Source organism: Malaclemys terrapin, chromosome 24 (assembly GCF_027887155.1).
Source record: "Malaclemys terrapin pileata isolate rMalTer1 chromosome 24, rMalTer1.hap1, whole genome shotgun sequence".
Taxonomy (NCBI): domain Eukaryota; kingdom Metazoa; phylum Chordata; order Testudines; family Emydidae; genus Malaclemys; species Malaclemys terrapin.
Window position 1 is genome coordinate 1,039,306 of NC_071528.1, and position 21,840 is coordinate 1,061,145.

The 21,840-nt window shown below is 49.5% G+C and overlaps 2 protein-coding genes and 1 long non-coding RNA gene across 5 annotated transcripts in view; 2 read left to right on the forward strand and 1 right to left on the reverse strand.

Annotated features, from left to right (window-relative positions):
• LONP1 (lon peptidase 1, mitochondrial) overlaps positions 1–11,200 on the forward strand; it is a 48,362-nt gene extending 37,162 nt beyond the window's left edge. Inside the window, exons 13-18 of the mRNA XM_054013347.1 lie at positions 48–164; positions 493–633; positions 720–885; positions 1,638–1,846; positions 9,470–9,634; positions 10,804–11,200. Coding sequence (XP_053869322.1) covers positions 48–164; positions 493–633; positions 720–885; positions 1,638–1,846; positions 9,470–9,634; positions 10,804–10,968 — 963 coding nt within the window. The 3' untranslated portion in view covers positions 10,969–11,200. The remainder of the gene's footprint in view (positions 1–47; positions 165–492; positions 634–719; positions 886–1,637; positions 1,847–9,469; positions 9,635–10,803) is intronic.
• Positions 11,201–12,331: 1,131 nt separating this feature from the next.
• Positions 12,332–19,015, reverse strand: RPL36 (ribosomal protein L36). Of its 2 annotated transcripts, none has more exons than XM_054013348.1 (4): positions 18,906–19,015; positions 18,486–18,580; positions 13,683–13,817; positions 12,332–12,467 (listed from the first exon to the last, which is right to left on the reverse strand). In XM_054013348.1, exons 2-4 carry the CDS (start codon positions 18,576–18,578, stop codon positions 12,378–12,380), a joined length of 318 nt encoding a protein of 105 aa, XP_053869323.1. In that variant the 5' UTR covers positions 18,579–18,580; positions 18,906–19,015; the 3' UTR covers positions 12,332–12,377. The 2 variants fall into 2 exon arrangements, with proteins under 2 accessions (XP_053869323.1, XP_053869324.1); XM_054013349.1 differs by having other exon boundaries at positions 18,882–18,990.
• A 282-nt stretch (positions 19,016–19,297) lies between these two features.
• LOC128828593 (uncharacterized) lies at positions 19,298–21,502 on the forward strand. 2 transcript variants are annotated; one of them, XR_008443211.1, is made up of 3 exons: positions 19,298–19,853; positions 20,404–20,561; positions 20,932–21,502. It is a non-coding gene; the product is annotated as an uncharacterized LOC128828593 (long non-coding RNA). The 2 variants fall into 2 exon arrangements; XR_008443210.1 differs by lacking the exon at positions 19,298–19,853 and having other exon boundaries at positions 20,192–20,561.
• The last annotated feature ends 338 nt before the right edge of the window (positions 21,503–21,840 follow it).

Here is a 21,840-nt window from a genome sequence, read left to right on the forward strand (position 1 = left end):
GTATGCCCAGGAGAAACCCCTAACCAGGCTTATCTTGTCATATCCAGGTGCTCTTTATTTGTACTGCCAATGTGACAGACACCATCCCAGAGCCGCTGCGGGACAGAATGGAAATGATCAATGTGTCAGGATATGTCGCACAAGAGAAACTTGCAATTGCAGAGGTGAATGCTATCTCACTAATGAACCATTAGGTGCTGCTGCGCACAGACTGCATCAAATGACAGAAAAGGATATTTTAGCAGAGTAAACCTGAGTGTCTGCTCTGCACAACAAGTCAACTTGGGTACGGTGTTCAAGGGAACACTGCCATGTAGAACAGGTCCAAACAGACCTGCACTCCCAACTGGATAATACTGGATTTCCAATGGAGACAAGTCCTAGGCGTGTCTAGAAAGCATTCATTCAGCAGAATGAAGTTGGGTGAAATGGGATGACCAAGCATTCAGTTGTGGGGACTAACAGGAACACATGGTGGTTGATTTCTTTCAGAGGTACTTGGTCCCTCAAGCACGTGTCCTGAGTGGTTTGGATGAAACCAAGACCAAGATTTCATCAGATGTGCTGACTGTTCTCATCAAGCAGTACTGCAGGGAGAGTGGAGTGAGGAACCTGCAGAAGCAGGTGGAGAAGGTGAGGATGCTGTGAATGTCAAGTCGTCCTCTGTGTGCTTTCTGCCTTGGCAGCTTTCTGCAGTAACTAATCACTCTCTTGCACAGGTATTAAGGAAATCTGCCTATAAGATTGTCAGTGGAGAAGCAGAGGCAGTTGAGGTAACTGCTGAAAACTTGCAGGACTTTGTTGGCAAGCCCATCTTCACTGTGGATCGGATGTATGACATCACTCCTCCTGGCGTGGTGATGGGCCTGGCCTGGACAGCTATGGGTAAGATGCAGCTGCAGCAGAGTCAATGGGGGATTAGCAAGGTGGGCATTTGTCATGGGTGATCATACTTCCAGGAGAAACTCACTTCCTTTTCGCCAGTTAGGCAGAGTTACTGGTGCTGAATGGGGAGCAGCAGCTGGGGAGCTGAATTACTGCTCCTCTGAAGTTTCCATGCCTTTTTTCTAAAAGCAGCTGTGCAGGAGAGGAAGTAATATGTCCCTCCTTGGTCCAATGGGGGAGCCTTATCAGCATTACTGAAACTCCCTCCTGTGGCTATTTGAGCTCCTGACTTGTTCTCTGCTGAAAGCTGATACTCATTTCTTCCCTCATATCAGACCCCTCTTGGCTTCAAGCCAGTGTGCTTCTTCTCCAAAGCTTCATATTGTGGGCGGGACTAATGCTGAATGTAAAGACTTGTAAGCGTGCATGCATGCATGAGCCCATTATCTGCCAGCAGCATGATGTGCTACCTAGGTACACAAGCATGGTGCACCATGGCATACGGACTGTGTTTCACCAGAGACCTTGCTTCCTAGTTTGAGTGCATTTAGCATGTGCTGGCCCTCTTGCCTCCTCTAAAGACTGCTGCTGTACACTAGTGTTCTGTCAGAGGGGGCTCCTGATAACCAAGCGCTCTGGGTTATGTACAGGGGAAAATATTCACCAAAATTAATATGGAGTGGTGGGCGCAAGCTGCTTCTAGTCTGGTTCTTGTTGAACTTTCTAAAGATTCCTGTGTTCATTTTTCATAGGAGGTTCCACTCTATTTATTGAAACGTCCCTGCGGCGACCCAAAGACAAGGAAAACAAGGACGGGTCCCTTGAAATAACAGGCCAACTGGGAGATGTGATGAAAGAGAGCGCCAAAATAGCATATACATTTGCGCGAGCTTTCCTGATGCAGAAGGAACCCACCATTGACTTTCTGGTGACCTCCCACATCCACTTGCACGTGCCAGAGGTAAAGAGGGGGCTGTATAAGGACCTAGACAGGTAGAGCTGGCATGTAGAGGTAGAGCCTCTTAGCCCAGTTGCATGCACTGTGTAGAAAACCTGCTTTCAGCAGCAGTACCTGAGTAAATTAAAAAATGGCATTTTCCCTGGCAGTTCCTGAAGATATTCACATGAGCTTTGCTGCCAGCTCCTTTCCTCAGCAAGCACATGGCGAGGTGATACTATTCACACTGCTCTTTAGCTGGGATCACTTTTTGGGGCAGTAGTGCCCCCGCTGGGTAGATGGGGAAAGCCAGGCACAGAGGTGAAATGACTTGCCCTTTGACTAAGCAGTAGCCTGAAAACTAGAAGACCTGGGTTCAATTCCCTGCTCCACCAGAGTCCCTGGGAAAGTGAGCCGGGGAAGGTCACATTGGTAAAACTTCCATCCTCATAGGCCTCTAACTCACACCAGGAATGTGTACGCTGCCCGCAGCAGTGAGCCTCCCCGCCTGGGTGACACTCCGGCTTGCGGGACTCATGCTAGCTGGCCTAGAACTGGCTGTGTGCAGAGAAGGGGATCAGCTGCAGAGCCCCAACTCCAGCCTGACCCAGAACCTCAGAGTGCCTTCTACTGAGCTGGTTTTAGTGTGTTTGCACAAGCCCTGCTGGGTAGTGTCTGTTGACCCAGACCACAGGCTGTGTAGATGTACCCTTAGTGTTACCCTGTGTCTCGCTCCCAGTCTGCACTGTGGGGATAATAGCACTTCCTACCTCCAAGGCAGGCTGTGAAGATAGCATGAGGCGCACAGATACTATGATAATGGTAATGGACTGTGCTTGAGAGAGAAGATACTTGTGCTATCCTCAGACCCTGAGCTCTGCTTGCAAACTGTCAGATTTAACCCAGGGACAAGGTGTGCCTTTGGAGGCAGTGAGTGTCCAGTGAGAGGGACTAAACACTGCAGAGAGACGGGCCTGGGGAACTCGGGGACTGCGGTTCACTGAACGCAAGGCAAGTTTTGTGCTGGCAGTCGTGAGGAGTTGGCTGGTGAGGCAGACAGACTGGTGTGGCCGGGGGCTGTCTCACAGTCGAGGCTCCAGCAAAGCTCTTGCTAAGTCAGAGAGAGAACACGGTGGCTCATGGTTCTGGTTGTTCTGAGGAGAGTGTCACACAAGGACACTCAAATATCTGAGAAAACTTGCTTCAATACAGGAAAAAAAAACCACTGACTGCACACCACTTGCCACTTAACCCCCCCACTGGAACCCATACAGAATATCATCAGTTACAACCCATACTTGATGGGGACTGCATCGTGAAAGAAATCTTCCCTGAACCCCTTCTTCTAACCTTGAAACAACCCAACCCCCCCACCTGCCGACTGACCACTTGTAGGCAATTCCACAGGTGTAGCTCAGTCTGCAATCTCAGCCTTCCACGACAGTCCACGTGTGTCTGAGCCTGTTGGGTCACATGTCCACTTGCACCCAGGTGGTCCAGTTTGCCAGGTTGCGCCTTCTTCCTCTTCAGATGTGGCTCAGAACAGTTTACCACTCTGCCCTGCATTCTCTGTACAGGTTGATTCACCTTCCTCCACCAGTTCTGGAGTCCTTGCATTGGTGGGAGTCCCCACCCACCCACTGTTGCCAAGGAGTCCCAATCGAGTGTGCCAATCAAGTTGGAGGTTACCAACACTTCCTTTCTGGGTTTGGCGGCACACTTGGACTTGTTGAGGGTGCAGGGCCTGTGGCTGGAAAAGGAAGCCTCACTCCATATCAATGTGTTAGAGCTCCAGGCCATCCCCAACATATGTCGTGCCTTCCAGGACCGTATCAGGCATTCAGTGGTTCACATACTCACTGTTACAATACCACCACGATGTACTATGTGAACAAAGGGCGCCCACTCCAGGTCACTCTGCCTAGAGGCAATCAACCTGTGGCAGTTCTGCATCGAAGAGGACATCACCCCAGTAGCTGTCCACTTACCAGGGGTGCATAGAATCATAGAATCATAGAATATCAGAGTTGGAAGGGACCTCAAGAGGTCATCTAGTCCAACCCCCTGCTCAAAGCAGGACCAATTCCCAGCTAAATCATCCCAGCCAGGGCTTTGTCAAGCCGGGCCTTAAAAACCTCCAAGGAAGGAGACTCCACCACCTCCCTAGGTAACGCATTCCAGTGTTTCACCACCCTCCCAGTGAAATAGTTTTTCCTGATATCCAACCTGGACCTCCCCCACTGCAACTTGAGACCATTGCTCCTTGTTCTGTCATCTGCCACCACTGAGAACAGCCGAGCTCCATCCTCTTTGGAACCCCCCTTCAGGTAGTTGAAGGCTGCTATCAAATCCCCCCTCATTCTTCTCTTCTGGAGACTAAACAATCCCAGTTCTCTCAGCCTCTCCTCATAAGTCATGTGCTCCAGACCCCTAATCATTTTTGTTGCCCTCCGCTGGACTCTTTCCAATTTTTCCACATCCTTCTTGTAGTGTGGGGACCAAAACTGGACACAGTATTCCAGATGAGGCCTCACCAATGTCGAATAAAGGGGAACGATCACGTTCCTCGATCTGCTGGCAATGCCCCTACTTATACAGCCCAAAATGCCGTTAGCCTTCTTGGCAACAAGAGCACACTGTTGACTCATATCCAGCTTCATATCCACTGTGACCCCTAGATCCTTTTCAGCAGAACTGCTACCTAGCCATTCGGTCCCTAGTCTGTAGCAGTGCATGGGATTCTTCCGTCCTAAGTGCAGGACTCTGCACTTGTCCTTGTTGAACCTCATCAGGTTTTTTTCTGCCCAATCCTCTAATTTGTCTAGGTCCCTCTGTATCCGATCCCTACCCTCTAGTGTATCTACCACGCCTCCTAGTTTAGTGTCATCTGCAAACTTGCTGAGAGTGCAGTCCACACCATCCTCCAGATCATTAATAAAGATATTAAACAAAACCGGCCCCAGGACCGACCCTTGGGGCACTCCACTTGAAACCGGCTGCCAACTAGACATGGAGCCATTGATCACTACCCGTTGAGCCCGACGATCTAGCCAGCTTTCTATCCACCTTACAGTCCATTCATCCAGCCCATACTTCTTTAACTTGGTGGCAAGAATACTGTGGGAGACAGTATCAAAAGCTTTGCTAAAGTCAAGAAATAACACATCCACTGCTTTCCCCTCATCCACAGAGCCAGTTATCTCCTCATAGAAGGCAATTAGGTTAGTCAGGCACGACTTCCCCTTCGTGAATCCATGCTGACTGTTCCTGATCACTTTCCTCTCCTCTAAATGTTTCATAATTGATTCCTTGAGGACCTGCTCCATGATTTTTCCAGGGACTGAGGTGAGGCTGACTGGCCTGTAGTTCCCCGGATCCTCCTTCTTCCCTTTTTTAAAGATGGGCACTACATTAGCCTTTTTCCAGTCATCTGGGACCTCCCCCGATCGCCATGAGTTTTCAAAAATAATGGCTAATGGCTCTGCAATCTCACCCGCCAACTCCTTTAGCACCCTCGGATGCAGCGCATCCGGCCCCATGGACTTGTGCACGTCCAGTTTTTCTAAATAGTCCCGAACCACTTCTTTCTCCACAGAGGGTTGGTCACCTTCTCCCCATGCTGTACTGCCCAGTGCAGCAATCTGGGAGCTGACCTTGTGCGTGAAGACAGAGGCAAAAAAATCATTGAGTACATTAGCTTTTTCCACATCCTCGGTCACTAGGTTGCCTCCCTCATTCAGTAAGGGGCCCACACTTTCCTTGATTTTCTTCTTGTTGCTAACATACCTGAAGAAACCCTTCTTGTTACTCTTAACATCTCTTGCTAACTGCAACTCCAAGTGTGATTTGGCCTTCCTGATTTCACTCCTGCACGCCTGAGCAATATTTTTATACTCCTCCCTGGTCATTTGTCCAATCTTCCACTCCTTATAAGCCTCTTTTTTGCGTTTAAGATCAGCAAGGATTTCACTGTTTAGCCAAGCTGGTCGCCTGCCATATTTACTATTCTTTCTACACATCGGGATGGTTTGTTCCTGCAACCTCAATAAGGATTCTTTAAAATACAGCCAGCTCTCCTGGACCCCTTTGCCCTTCATGTTATTCTCCCAGGGGATCCTGCCTATCTGTTCCCTGAGGGAGTCAAAGTCTGCTTTTCTGAAGTCCAGGGTCCGTATTCTGCTGCTCTCCTTTCTTCCTTGTGTCAGGATCCTGAACTCGACCATCTCATGGTCACTGCCTCCCAGGTTCCCATCCACTTTTGCTTCCCCTACTAGTTCTTCCCTGTTTGTGAGCAGCAGGTCAAGAAAAGCTTTGCCCCTAGTTGGTTCCTCCAGCACTTGCACCAGGAAATTGTCCCCTACACTTTCCAAAAATTTCCTGGATTGCCTGTGCACCGCTGTATTGCTCTCCCAGCAGATATCAGGGTGATTAAAGTCTCCCATGAGAACCAGGGCCTGTGATCTAGCAACTTCTGCTAGTTGCCAGAAGAAAGCCTCGTCCACCTCATCCCCCTGGTCTGGTGGTCTATAGCAGACTCCAACCACGACATCACCCTTGTTGCTCACACTTCTCAACTTTATCCAGAGACTCTCAGGTTTTTCTGCAGTATCATACCGGAGCTCTGAGCAGTCATACTCCTCTCTTACATACAATGCAACTCCCCCACCTTTTCTGCCCTGCCTGTCCTTCCTGAACAGTTTATATCCATCCATGACCGTACTCCAGTCATGTGAGTTATCCCACCAAGTCTCTGTTATTCCAATCACATCATAGTTCCCTGACTGTGCCAGGACTTCCAGTTCTCCCTGCTTGTTTCCCAGGCTTCTTGCATTTGTGTATAGGCACTTAAGATAACTCAACGATCGTCCCTCTTTCTCAGCATGAGACAGGAGTCCTCCCCTGTTGCGCTCTCCTGCTTGTGCTTCCTCCCAGGATCCCATTTCCCCACTTACCTCAGGGCTTTGGTCTCCTTCCCCCGGTGAACCTAGTTTAAAGCCCTCCTCACTAGGTTAGCCAGCCTGCTGGCGAAGATGCTCTTCCCTCTCTTCGTTAGGTGGAGCCCGTCTCTGCCTAGCACTCCTTCTTCTTGGAACACCATCCCATGGTCGAAGAATCCAAAGCCTTCTCTCCGACACCACCTGCGTAGCCATTCGTTGACTTCCACGATTCGACGGTCTCTACCCCGGCCTTTTCCTTGCACAGGGAGGATGGACGAGAACACCACTTGCGCCTCAAACTCCTTTATCCTTCTTCCCAGAGCCACGTAGTCTGCAGTGATCCGCTCAAGGTCATTCTTGGCAGTATCATTGGTGCCCACGTGGAGAAGCAGGAAGGGGTAGCGATCCGAGGGCTTGATGAGTCTCGGCAGTCTCTCCGTCACATCGTGTATCCTAGCTCCTGGCAAGCAGCAGACCTCTCGGATTTCCCGGTCAGGGCGGCAGATAGATGACTCAGTCCCCCTGAGGAGGGAGTCCCCGACCACCACCACCCTCCTCCTCCTCTTGGGAGTGGTGGTCGTGGAACCCCCATCCCTAGGACAGTGCATCTTTTGCCTTCCAATCGGTGGAGTCTCCTTCTGCTCCCTTCCCTCAGATGGGCCATCTAGTCCATTCTCCGCATTAGCACCTGTAGAGAGAACATGGAAACGATTGCTCACCTGTATCTCCATCAGAACCATCTCAGAAGGATCTTCTACCTGAACCACAAATGGCCCCTGAAGATTTGTGTCCTTCGGATTATTTTCACAATTTGGGGCATTCCCACAATAGACCTGTTTGCGGCAAGGGAAAACTGGAAGTGTTGCCTGTTCTGCTCTTGGACTGGGACTCAGCGCAGGCTCCCTCTCCAACACCTTCCACTGTAGCTGACAGTCGACTGCTATATTCCTATTCCAGTCATTCCCCAGATCATCACCAAGCTCAAGGTGGATCAAGCCAGACTCATCCTGATTGCCCCGGCGTGACTGAGACAGTGCTGGTTCTCAGAGCTCCTTATTCTGTCAGTTCAGCCTCCCATGCTGCTTCCTCTCCATCCCGATGACCTCACATGGACCACAGCTACATCTGGTGATCAGCTCCATTCACCACCTGGCATGGCTGAACAAGGAGGAAGAGCATTGTTCAGAGGCTATCCAACAGGTCCTACTTAACAACAGGAAGTCTTTCACTAGGATTGCCTATTTAGTGAAGTGGAAGAGGTTTTTTGTGTGATGCGGAATCTGTCCGACAGGGACGTCCATCCAGGACATCTTAGAGTATCTGCTGCACCTTCAGAAATCAGGCTTGGAACTTGGCAGCAATATCTGCGTTTCATCCCCCTATCCAAGGGAAATCAGTGTTCTCCAACACTATGGTGATGAAATTTCTGAAAGGATTTCTCCACCTGCATCCTCTGGTCCGAGAGCCTGTCCCCTTGTGGGGCCTGGACACGGTTTTAACAGCTCTGATGGGACCTCCATTTGAGCCTCCTGCTTCCTGTCCACTGCCCCTCATCTCAAAAAACTGCATTCTTGATAGCCCACCTCTGCCAGGCCCTGATGGTGTGGCCTCCTTACACGCAGTTCTCCAGGGGTAGGGTAATGCTTTGGCTACACCCAAAGTGGTCTCCCAGTGTCATCTGAACGAGGCTGTATATTTGCCTGTGTTCTTCCCTAAGCCACATTCCTCCACAGCGGAGCAGCGCCTCCATATGTTAGATGGTGTCTAGCCTTTTATCTGAACAGGACTGAACTGTTTCATGCTTCACCTCGCCTGTGCATATCCTATGCAGACCACATGAAGGGACACGTATTCTCTGCACAAACTATCTCTCTAGAGGGATATCATCTTGTATCAGGACTGTGTATGAGATAGCATCGGCAACGTCTCCTCAGCAGATATGGGCCCATTCGACGAGAGCACAGGCAACGTCAATAGCCTTCCTTAATGATATTTCCATATTATACATTTGCAGGGCGGCCACATGGTCATTCCCTCTCTGGTAAGAAGTCACACAGGCTGTAAAGCCCCTGGCCTGGCCTATCCCCACCTCCAGAGTGGGGTGAGTGGAAAACAGGTGTCATGCAGGATACAAGGGAGTGCTTGAGGAGGTGCTTACATTCCTTTGAGTTTCTAGATTACTCTTCACCTGTAAGCGCATCCAGAATCTGTGGTATCTTTAATCCTAGTGTTCTATGGCTTAGCGCAGAGGTTTTCAACCTTTTTTCATTTGCGGACCTCTAAATTTCAAATGGAGGTGGAGGATCCCTTTGGAAATCTTAGATGTAGTCTGCAGATGCCACCCCTCCCTCCCCCCGCAGTCCATTGACCACAGGTAAAAAAACACAGGCTGAGAGAACTCAAGCTAATGTTAGCGCTGTATCGATAATTGTGATGTTTGAGCAGGGCTATATCCAAGATTCACCAGTGACATTTCAGCCAAACATCTGTGCAGTAAATCAAATGTTGCAACATCAGCCAGCAAAGCTGGAGACCTGCTGAAGTCTGGAACTGGGCTTCTGTTCCCCTGGACATACTAAGCTGGTGACAACAAAGGTGTGGGAGTGGGCTCTGCTGCAGATCTGTGTAGCATAATGCTGGTAATCAGTATTTCACACAGGCTCTGATTTGGTTTGAATGATTGTGACAATGTGGCTTTTTTTCTCTCCAGGGAGCAACTCCAAAGGACGGACCAAGCGCAGGATGTACCATAGTAACGGCCTTACTGTCATTGGCCATGAATCGTCCAGTGAGGCAAAACATGGCCATGACTGGAGAGGTGTCATTAACTGGAAAGATTCTTCCTGTTGGTGGAATCAAGGAGAAGACTATTGCAGTAAGCACTTTCCCCTTGTGTATGATCATCTGCTGGTGCATTACAATGGGGATGGCCCTAGAGTGCTTGCTATGATTGGCGGCACTGTATCTAGCACAGGGGTGGGCAAACTTTTTGGCCCAAGGGCCACATGTGGGTGGGGAAATTGCATGCAGGGCCATGAATGTAGGGTTGGGGTGCAGGAGGGAGTGTGGGAAGGGGTGCGGTGTGCAGGAAGGGACTCAGGGCAAGGAGGTGTGGAGTGTGACGGGGCTATGGCCAGGGGGCTGAGGTGCAGGCTCTGGCCCAGTGCTGCTTACGTGGAACGGCTCCAGGGTGGTAATGGCATGCAGTGGGGCTAAGACAGGCTCCCTGCCTGCCCTGGGCAGGGGGGGCAGAGGGCTCTGCATGCTTCCCTTGCCTGCGGGTATCACATTGGCTGCAGTTCCATTCCCAGCCAATGGGAGCTGCAGGGGCGGTGCCTGCAGGCAAGGGCAGTGCACAGAGCCCTCTGCCCCCACCCCCAAGGGACATGGGCCCGTGATGCCATGGGGTGCCAATCTGATAGGCTGTAGTTTGCCCCCCCTTGATTTAGCATGTTGGAAAATCTTGCAAGGTGGTGGTATTTGGTAACTCAGAAATAGGAGGGTAGAGGGAGGCTGGTAATAGATTATCTAACTTTAATGGCTTCTGGAAGACTGAGGGCCCTATTGTGGGTTTTTAAGGATAGGGGTAGGTTTGCGTCTCTGAAGGACGCATTGGTAATTTCTACTGCTAGCGGGCAAAGTATAGCCTGCTTAGCCCTTGCCAACCAATGCATTGTCTCTAAATTGCACAGCCTGACCTTATTTAGAGCAAGGTTTTAAAATCCTGCAGACTAAGTAGACCTTGTCTAAACTACCCAAGCGCAAAAAAAAAAAAAAAAGTTTTTAATTCAGGTCCGCTAAAGCGTTTCCTGACTAAGACCAAACACAGCAGCCTTAGATACTTTCCATTTCATGCCATGTCCCTGGCATCTCTTAATGTGGAGGAAAATTTTTGAATAGTGACAAAGATTAAGATAGAGGCCTTAATCTGTAAAATCCAGGACTATGCAAAATGAAGGTTACCTACTTCTTCTAGCAAAGACATGTTACACAGATTTTCCTTTGCTAAATACACTTCCTCCAACTGTGTTTTTTCCTTCCTAGGCCAAGCGAGCTGGTGTTACCTGTATCATTCTCCCAGCAGAGAACAAGAAGGATTACTATGACCTTGCTGGCTTCATTACAGAGGGACTAGAAGTGCATTTTGTTGAGCACTACAACAAAATATTTGACATAGTGTTTCCAGAACTTGATAGCTCTGGAGGATGACTGACATGAACCGTTTGTACTGAGAAGGGGTCTCTCCCTGTCTGCTCTACACTACCCCAAAAGCAAGATGGCCTGGGGCAGTTAACACCTGGCGCATAAATATTGCTGCTGCGCAGCCATTGAAATTGTTTATGGCTTAATTTACTACTGCCTGGGTTAGTGTGAGACATTTCCCACTCATGTTTACAAAGTGATTTTGAATTATGACCTGATTAAAATATTTCTAATAAGGTGTGGGTCTGGGACTTCCATTGCACTAGCCATGGAGCTAGCCTGTCCTGCCTCATCTACTGAAGATGGTTTTTAATCACTTATACATCAGTCTGAATCCCAAGTTTGCCTATGAAGCTTGGAACAGTGGTAGCAGTTTATTCCCCACTGAAATAGGCATGTACATAGTCAAGGGGTTATGGCAGCTTGGAGAAAGCTCTGTAAAAAGGAACAGGGCTAGATCCTGGCTTTTCGCTGCAGCCTTTTTTTTAAGCTTGGTGCAGGTGAGTCCTTTACTCTAACCACATGTGCCCTAGAGCTGAAGTGATTCTTTGAGAGCAGTCAACCCCAGCTCCCTTCTACAGGAGGAGCCCTCCCCAAAACCTGAGACTTCCAGCTGTCATTCTTTAATTAAAGGGCTGGTGAATATAGGGCCCAGCTTGCCCTCATCAAAGGCAGCTGGGACTCAGCAGGAGCTCCTGTCTCTAGTGCTGTTTTCCAAGCCTGGAGTTGGTTAAGTGGCTCACATGCATCTACTACTTCAAGAGAGTTCCACAGCAGATGGATGAGACTCAGTTGACTCTTGCTAGTGCAAATCTTACTATTTCAAGGGGAACATGGGGGTTGGGAGTAATTCAGCCCTCCCCCTAAGGTCCGTTTGACAAGCCTGCCCCTTTAGTTAAGGAGCATTAAATCCTACAGACACTTGCACAGGTATGCCTTAAGCAACACAGTTGAAGCATTGAACATACAGCCTCACTACTTCTTCCTCACGCTGGTATGCCACTCACCTGTCTAGGATAATGACATACTGGTTCTCCAACCAGACAAACGTAACATTTTACAGTGTTGTTCTAGCCATGTTGGTCCCAGCAGAGAGACAAGGTGTGTGAGGTAATATTTTATTGGACCAACTTCTCTTGGTTAGAGAAGCTTTCAGAGCTCTTCTTCAGGTCTAGATCCAAAACATTAGTTTAATAAAAGATGTTACCTCACCCACCTTGTGTCTCAAATGTAAAATTAACCGTTTATCCAAAGCAAGAGACAGGCCAAGTTTAACCCTTTGTTACTCTTGAAGGTATTTCAGCACTGTTCATTCCCCCATGGCAAGTGGTCTCCAGTTGTCAAGTTACTAGTAACGCCACCATACTGCTCAATTCTCTGAACACACTTTAATGAGTTACAGGAGTTTTTGCAGCTTAATCCTTCTTGGCAGCAGCCTTCCTCATGGCTGCCAGAACATTGCTGAGCTCTTCACGTTTTCGCTTGGCCCGAATGTGAGTACCAACCTGTGTATGAAAGAAAGCAGCACAGTGAGCAATTACTCCACTACAGCACCAGCATGAAACGCTGTGTCTCTTATTCTGCCTAACATGGGCCAGGCTGTTTTGGGAGACAAAGGAAATCCATGTTCACAGCTTGAAGAAGAGGGGCTCCTTCAATTTGATGGAACCACCCCAGCCAGCTCCTCTCCCCACCCAAATCCCAGTAGCTGTTGCATGCTCAGAGCAATTTTGAGTTTTACTTCCTGCTGGTCCAAGTCACTGGATTAGCTGGATGAATCCAGCTCAGTCTCACTCCCATCAGCTTTGCAAAGCAAGTTCTGGATCACCCTTCAGGACATCCCCTTCAAGGGAGAGCCTCTAAGTTCTCTCCACCACTGAGCTAAACTTAGGACAGGCATGGCAGTTACTGCTCTCCTATACCATGCCTCCACCAGGCTCCTGATTGCTCAAAGCACTGAATAAGGGCAGAGCCCAGTCTGCTGTAGGGTGGGATCCTCTGACTGCCGGGGGAGAGGGGGGCAGGAAGGGGAGAGGAGCTAGCAAAACTGGACTCCCTCTGAAGTAAGGCTATGTCTACACTTAACATTTAAAGTCCTCTTTTTTCACTAAAACCATGGGAGCATCTACACTTGTTAATGACTTTTTGCAATGAAACTCAGAAGTTTCACCACAAAAAGAAAACCACCTTCAGGTGCTCTTACCACTGTTCTTTTTGCGCTGTTTTGAAAGCGAAGACACATTCTACCAGTGTAAACACCTTTTGGCCTCCGTAGACTATCCCATTTTCAAAAGCGACCACTCTGGCCAGCATCTCCGCTGCTCTGACGCCAGGTAAACGGACGTCCACCCCTCCCCCTGTAAGTTTGAAGCTCCCTTTCCCTTTGCTTGTAGATGTGGCAGGGAAAGCAGCCAGACAGCAGGAGGGTTTAAAAAATGCCACAAAAGAAACAAGGAAGTAATGGGGCTCCTGAGACATGAAGCAGAGCAGCACTGAGCAGGGACCCAGACTGCCTTCTGCTCACCCCACCCTCCCACGACCTATCAAGGGAGCTGCCCTACACGGCGATGGAAGTGCTGGTAGTGTAAACACACTGATGCCTGAGGAACTGAGGGAGTACACAAAGCAGCGCTTTACTTTCACCAGTTCCCTATCACCAGTGAAACTTACAGCACAAAAACTAAGTGTAGACATACCCAAAGATGTTAAATTCCACTTACCCTTTTCTTTATGAACTTCAGAGCACGTTTGTCCTTGGAAACTTTCAGCAATTCCATAGCACGTTTCTCATAGGGGGCAAAGCCACAGACCTCTCTGATCATGTCTCGCACAAACTTAGTGTGTTTGGTCAGGCGCTGCAGAGAAACCATGGTTCAGTGTGAGCAGCATGTAAGAGGCTAGGGAAAATGTTATTTGCCTAAAGCCTTGATAAGTTAGTGGGTGGGCCATATGTTGCATGCAACTGGAATTTGTTCAGTGATTCTGGTATTAGTGACACATCTGAAGCATCCTTCACACCCCCAGCAAGACTTGCACTCGGTTTGGAAAGAAGGACTTAACTGTTTACCAGGAGCTCTAGGCAGAGCCCAGGAGACTGCACAGGTTTTACTCTAATTTCCAGGTCACTTGTAAGCCCCTGGCCTCTACACTACGCATTCTTGCCTGACATGGCAAATTCCTGAACTATACCAAGCCAACAAACTGCCACTTGAATGTCAGTCATCTGCACATGTAGAGCCAGCTGGCTAGTCCTCCCCCCACAGATACTGCACATTCAAGCTAGGATACTCCAGCTTCTAAAGCAGGGGTAGGCAACCTGCAGCACGCAAACTGATTTTCAGTGGCACTCACACGGCCCGGGGGCTCTCCATTTTAATTTAATTTTAAATTAAGCTTCTTAAACATTTTAAAAACCTTATTTACTTTACATACAACAATAGTTTATATATTACAGACTTAGAGAAACAGACCTAAAAAGGTTAAAATGTATTACTGGCACACGAAACCTTAAATTAGAGTGAACAAATGAAGACTCGGCACACCACTTCTGAAAGGTTGCCGACCCCCGTTCTAAAGGAAAACAGAATCTCCTTGGGAAATTGTTCATTTCCCATTTGTTACAACTGCAACAAGATGACATTTCAGATACATCTGGCAAACTAGAACAGAGCCCGTTGCAGGAACAAATCAAGTATAAGATACAAGGTTTGAGAAGAATGCCATGTAAGGGTACGTCCAGACTACCCACTGAATTGGCGGGTAATCTATCGGGGATCGATATATCGCAAGACGCGATATATTGATCCCCGAACGAGCTCCCGTCGACTCCAGAACTCCACCAGGGCGAGCGGCGGTAGCAGAGTCGACAGGGGAGCCGCAGCTGTCGATCCTGCACCGTGAGGACCCAAGGTAAGTCGAAATAAGATACGTCGACTTCAGCTACGCTATTCCCATAGCTGAGGTTGTGTATCTTATATCGCCCCCCCCCCCATGTAGACCAGCCCCAAGTAAGCAAAGGTGCCGTAGGCCTGTGTAACTAGGCTGTCCTCCTCCATGGACAGTGCCTCATGCATTGTAGGTGCGACAAGAATAAAACTGTGTATGCCCCCTTCCCATGGCTAAGCAAAGCAGGACAGAGGTGGCTGCCAAGGCAGGACGAGAACATAAAAGGGGCCACATTGAGTCAGACCAATGGTACATCTAGCCCAATATCCTGTCTTCTGACAGTGGCCAATGCCAGGTGCCCCAGAGGGAATGAACAGATCAAGTAATCATCAAGTGATCCATCCTGTCACCCAATCCCAGCTTCTGGCAGACAGAGGCTAGGGGGACACCATCCCTGCCCATCCTGGCTAATAGCCATTGATGGACCCATCCTCCATGAACTTATCTAGTTCTCTTTTTGGAATAACACTTCCTTATTTACTTTCTCCACACCAGTCATGATTTTATAGACCTCTATCATATTCCCCCCATTTCCATTACATGCATCCAATGAAGTGGGCATTCACCCACGAAAGCTTATGCTCCAATACATCTGTTAGTCTTAAAGGTGCCACAGGACTCTGTTGCTTTTTATATTCCCCCTAGTCATCTCTTTTCCAAGCTGAAAAGTCCTAGTCTTATTAATCTTTCCTCATATGGAAGCTGTTCTATACCCCTAATCATTTTTGTTGCCCTTGGATATAGAAAATTGATCATATTCACACAGAAAACATTACAGGGTCACAGTTCCGCATGCCAGATAACTGGCTAATGCTGATCTACAACCCATCCTGGACAATGATCCCTCACTTTCACAGACCTTGGGAGGCAGGCCAGTCCTCGCCCACAGACAACCTGCCAAACTTAAGCATATTCTCACCAGCAACCACGCACCGCACCATAACAACTCTAACTCAGGAACCAATCCATGCAACAAATCTCAATGCCAACTCTGCCCACATATCTACACCAGCGACACCATCACAGGTCCTAACCAGATCAGCTACAACATCACCGGTTCATTCACCTGCACGTCCACCAATGTTATATATGCCATCATATGCCAGCAATGCCCCTCTGCTATGTAGATTGGCCAAACTGGACAGTCACTACGTAAGAGGATAAATGGACACAAGTCAGATATCAGGAATGGCAATATACAAAAACCTGTAGGAGAACACTTCAACCTCCCTGGCCACACAATAGCAGATGTTAAGGTAACCATCTTACAGCAAAAAAAAAAAATCAGGAGCAGACTCCAAAGAGAAACTGCTGAGCTTCAATTCATTTGCAAATTTGACACCATCAGCTCAGGATTAAACAAAGACTGTGAATGGCTAGCCAACTACAGAAACAGTTTCTCCTCCCTTGGTGTTCACACCTCAACTGCTAGCAGAGCACCTCACCCTCCCTGATTGAACTAACCTCGTTATCTCCACACTGATATATACCTGCCTCTGGAGATTTCCATTACATGCATCCGACGAAGTGGGCATTCACGCACAAAAACTTATGCTCCAATACATCTGTTAGTCTTAAAGGTGCCACAGGACCCTCTGTTGCTTTTTACAGATCCAGACTAACACAGCTACCCCTCTGCTACTTGGCTAATGTTGGGGGCAGATGGTAACAGAGGGTCAATCTTCATTGCTTTTGCAGACCAAGTGGCAGGCAGTGGGAGGGGCAGCAATGCAGTTTAGCCCTGAACTCAGCCAGCTGTCATTCATTCCCTCCACTAACCCAAACCCAGCTGCCTGCCTTGGTCACTCTCCCTTTGACAGTGCACATTTGATACAGAAGGCCTCTCTGCTTGCAGCACCACAACTACATTTTTCACTGGGCAAAGATCACGATTTCCCCAGTGGCAGGCACAGAGAGACTCTTCAGCCTCACTGCAGCTCAGGCTGCTTAGTCGTGGTTTGAAGCTCTATTCCAGACCTCCAATCCTGACAAACCGCCTCATTCCTGACTTGCAGGCAAGGAAATGCCAGTGAGTTGAGCCTTGGGCCTCACTGTTCGGCCAATTAGCAATTAAACATCTGAACACCAATAGGCAAATATTCTCCCCTACATGCACAATTCTGTGCAGGGTCAGATAACAAGGTAACACTTTACAGCACAGATCCAACACCACCACCGAGAACACTATTCCACAGCAGCCAGATCAACTAAGCGGACGAAAAGCAACCTGAAGCAGCTTTCCTTGAGGGACATGTGTTAGAACACTGGCAAACACAAGAATTTCAAAATGTCAAGAACTGAAATTAACCAATCAAATGCTATATTTGTTTGGGTTCCTTATCCTGGTGTGAAAGTAAATGCTGCAATTCATGCCTATGACAGACTGCTACTAAAAATCTGCAATCAGTGATCACCTGGTGTCCCCACTCAGCAGCACCACCACCAGGAGAAGCTTGATCATATTCACAACTTTCAGTGCATTCACACTCTGGAACATACGACCACCGTATCACTACTCTGCTACTTCTCTCACCACTGCCAAGTCAAGTCTATGCCTCTTACATGTCACACTTCCTCAAATAAGGAAAAAGTTACTATCTACACATGTACATCAACACAGATAAATATATGCAATGGTTTAAATTACAGCAAGGGCGGTTTAGGTTGGACATTAGGAAAAACTTCCTGCCAGGGTGGTTGAACACTGTAATAAATTGCCTATGGAGGCTATGGCATCTCCATCATTGGAGATTTCTAATAGCAGGTTAGACAAACACCTCTCAGGGATAATCTAGATAATACTTAGTCCTGCGATAAGTGCAGGAGACTGGACTAGATGACCTCTTGAGGTCCTTTCCAGTCCTACGATTCTATATTACATCCTATCTCACTACGCTCTCCTCCCATCTACTGTTTTCTGGGAAAGAGTTTCACTCCTCAGGGCAGATATCTTGTCTCCATTTGTTTTGTCATGTGCTTAGCACGCCTTCGACACCAGACAAATAACTCACGATGTAATGGTAGAGAATGTGCATTGACTTGTTTAAATGCTCTTTCCACACCATACGTTTCCAAATTCACAGAAACCCTCCCATTCTAAAGCTGTGAAGCACCGATCGGGGCTCTGCTACAAGGACAATGATCAGCAGCACTGACCAGGACTTAACCAGTACAGCTCTGAATTGCCAACTGAGTCAGGCCTGTATTAAACCTGCATGGGTCTGTGCAGCGACTGCTCAGGGCAAATGGTAACTTTCTGAATGTCTCAACAGCTGCAAGCCACTGTCTGGCTTCTTGGCACTGGTATAGCCCCCCACCCAACATCCGTCTGCAGAAAGTCTAAGGCCGGCCTGTACTTCCCATGCACCGGCCATGGTCTCAGCCAGCCATCGCTCCCCTGGAAGCCTGGTCCCGAGGTGGGCACAAGGCAGCTACCGCCAAAGGGTTCGGTACTGCTGAGCTCTAGCAGCCAGGCACGCGGCTAGCCGTGGGCACAGCAGCCCCAGGCGGCTCAGACGGGCCGCGGCCGCGGCAGTGCCAGGTCAGGCCACGGGCCGCCCCGGCCGCCCCTCACTCACCCCTCTGCGGCGGCACTGCCGGGGCTTCGACACGTTCTTCGTCACCTTGTGGCCCTTACTGAGACCGACGGCCATGGGGTAGCGGATCGCCATGTCTGCGGGGAGAGCGGCAGCGAGTCAGCCCCCGGCCGCGCCCGGCATAGCCCCCGCGCCAGTCTCCGGCTCCCCGGCCCAGCCGCCCCCAGCCATCTCCCCGGGCCGCCCCCCATCCAGCTCCCCGGCCGCGCCCGGCATAGCCCCCGCGCCAGTCTCCGGCTCCCCGGCCCAGCCGCCCCCCATCCAGCTCCCCGGGCCGCCCCGAGTCAGCCCCCGCGCCAGTCTCCGGCTCCCCGGGCCGCCCCCGGCTCCCCACCCCTCAACCCCCCGACCGAGGGGCCCCCCAGCGCCTCCCCGCACCGGATGGACGCGGATTCTCCCGACCTGCCAGCACCGACTTGCCCTGCCCCAACGCGAACGGCGCCACACCGGAAGGAGAAGGAGCGAGGCGGGGCGGAGCTCTGAGATATCAACCTCTCCTTCCGGTCCTCCTATGCTGAGGAGAGGGAGAGAGCGCGAGGGGGGGCTGCTAATGGGCTCTCTCTACCTCGCGCTGTGACCATAGAGTCGGACCCCTGCAATCACGGGCCTCCCAGGGCGGGGCTAGGAGAGAACCGGGGCGGGGGGGGGCTGAGCCTTGGGTGACCAGATGTCCCGATGTTTGGGTCTTTTTCTTATATAGACTCCTGTTACCCCCACCCCCTGTTCCGAGTGTTCACATTTGCTGTCTGTCGCCCCAACTGAGCCGCTCCCGGGGCCCGTAGGGTGGCCTCGGCCCCACTCCCAGAGCATGGGGGGGCGAGCCCGGGGCACGCTCCCCACCCCCCGCAGCCACACTGGGTCTGACCCATGGCCTGGCCAGCCCTGTGCCCTCCCCGCCCTCTTCTCCACTGCCAGCTTCGGGCAGTCACAGGCTAGGGACCCCCAGAACGTGGGGCCTTGACCCCTTGGCTAAGAGCCATCGATGGACCAATGCTCCAGGAACGTACCGAGTTCAGAACACCCCGGCAAGGATTCCACAGCGTGCCCCTGCACTGCACAAAGACGGACTGGGCTGCCTTTTGTTTTCAACCTGCTGCCTAGTCATATCATCTGGTGACCCTTGTTTTTGTGTTGTGTGAATGGGTAAATAACACTTCCCTATTCACATTCTCCACAGCAGTTGTATTTGTGTGGTGAGGAACACGTATAATCACTCATAGACGGCGGCAGCTGTTTTGTTTATTTTGTTTTAATCAGGAACAGGAAAACTACAGACAACTGCCTTCTAGCAAGGAGGAAGCTGAACTGAACCTCAAGAAAATCCGTGTCTCTCTAAATAACAACTTATGGGTACTAACAAGCACTCTGGTGAACTAGGGGCACCAGAACAAGGGAGGTCAGCCATAAGTGGGTGAGAGGCAAAGAAGAGCAAGTGGGCGGACAGGGTCTCCTGAGGAAGAGGTGGCCCAGGAGTGGGGCCTCAGGGAAGGGGCAGCATGAGGGTGGGGCCTTGGGGAGAATTGGCAGTGTGGGGGCAGGGCCTGGGGAGAAGGGGCGGGGCCTTGGGGAGAAGGGTGATGCAGGGGCAAGGCCTCGAAGGAAGGGGTGGTGTGGGGGCAGGGCCTAAGGGGAAGGGGCAGCGCAGGAGGGTGAGGCCATGGTTCAGGCACCAGTGGCCCCCACACACTTTTAGGGAGCTTCCGCTGCCCCTGCGGTGAGTGCATTCTTCTGCATAAAACTACAGCACCCCCTCCTCTCTCATATCCCTCCTTAGTCATCACTTTTCTAAACTTAACACCTGGTCTTTTTAATCTCTCCTCATAAGGAAGCTGTTCTATATCCCTAATCATTTTCTTTGCCTTTCTCTCACCATTTCCAATTCTAATATATCTTTTTTGAGATGGGGCAACCAGAACTGCATGCAGTGTTCAAGATGAACAATGCTGAACCATACAGTTTACCAACACCCCTACCAGAGAGACCGTGGAAGAGACTAGCTGCAGATTTATGCAGATTCAGAAGACATCATTACCTGGTCATTGTGGGCTATTTTTCCAGGTATATAGAAATAATATACTTGAAAGACATAACATGTTATGAGTAAACTGGAATGCATTTTTGCTCACTTCTGTATGCCTGAATAACTAGTGATGGACAACAGACCACAATTCACTGCAGCAGAATTTAAGTCATTCTGAACAAAATATGATTTGATCATATTACATAAGAATGGCCATATTAGGTCTGACCAGTGGTCCATCTAGCTCAATATCCTGTCTTCCAACAGGCACCAGTACCAGGTGCTTCTGGGGGAATGAACAGAACAGGGCAATTATCAAGTGATCCTTACCTGCTGTGCAGTCCCAGCATCTGACAGTCAGAGGCGTAGGGACACTAGGAGCCACTATTATCCACATTTTTACAACAGACATGACTCAGACAACTGCCAGGTCTAGAACTTGGAAACCATGTTCATGTCAAATTGGATGGAGAAAAAGGATGGACGACTCCAGCTGGTGTAAAGACAACGAATTCAGCACCCAAATCATACGTAACTGAGGCTGACAGTGGAGAGTTCAACAGAAACCATCAACATTTACAGTGTGTTCCTCAGAAAGAATAATCAAGAGAGCAAACTCTACAGATGGTAGGTGCAGAACAAGAAGATGACTCAGGGATTCCAAATCAGCTACAGCCAATCGTTGCAATTAATGGACAGCCAGATGAACAAGTTGTTACATGTTCAGGTCATGTAATTAGAAACCAGTATGATTCAGAGACAGTCAACAGACTGATACAGACTGAACTTCAAAGTTAGTGATAGTGTAAATATTGTAAGTGGTAGGAATGTAGAATGTATAGGTGATGTGATGCAGTGCTAAACTGTATTGTACTGTTCAGCCAGTAGGTGGCCCTGTGTGTAACATACACACCCGAAGAAGTGAGGTTTTTACCCACGAAAGCTTATGCCCAAATAAATCTGTTAGTCTTTAAGGCGCCACCAGACACCTTGTTGTTTTTGTAGATACAGACTAATGGCTACCCCCTGATACTTGATACGTACCTTAGTTAAGCTAACCTCAGCTATACCTGGCAGAGCATTAAAGGATCTGATGATTAAGGGTAAGATTTTGTCATGGATAGTTTTAGTAAAAAACATGGACAGGTTACGGGTAATAAACAAAAATTCACAGAAGTCCCCCTGACCTGTCCCTGACTTTCACTAAAAATATCCCTGACAAAATGGGGAGGTGGGTTCAGCACCCTCTGCTGCTGGGGCTCCAGGGTCCCCCGCTGCTGCAGTGAGTGGGAGCTCTGGCCCCCAACTCCCCCGTGC

Coding starts and splice junctions, on each gene's coding strand:
- RPL36 (XM_054013348.1), bottom strand. CDS start 18,578: ATGGCGATCCGCTACCCCATGGCCGTCGGTCTCAGTAAGGGCCACAAG. Junction 13,818..18,485: donor GGCAGTGCCGCCGCAGAGGG/GTGAGTGAGGGG, acceptor GTTTCTCTGCAG/CGCCTGACCAAACACACTAA. Junction 12,468..13,682: donor TGAAGTTCATAAAGAAAAGG/GTAAGTGGAATT, acceptor TTTCATACACAG/GTTGGTACTCACATTCGGGC.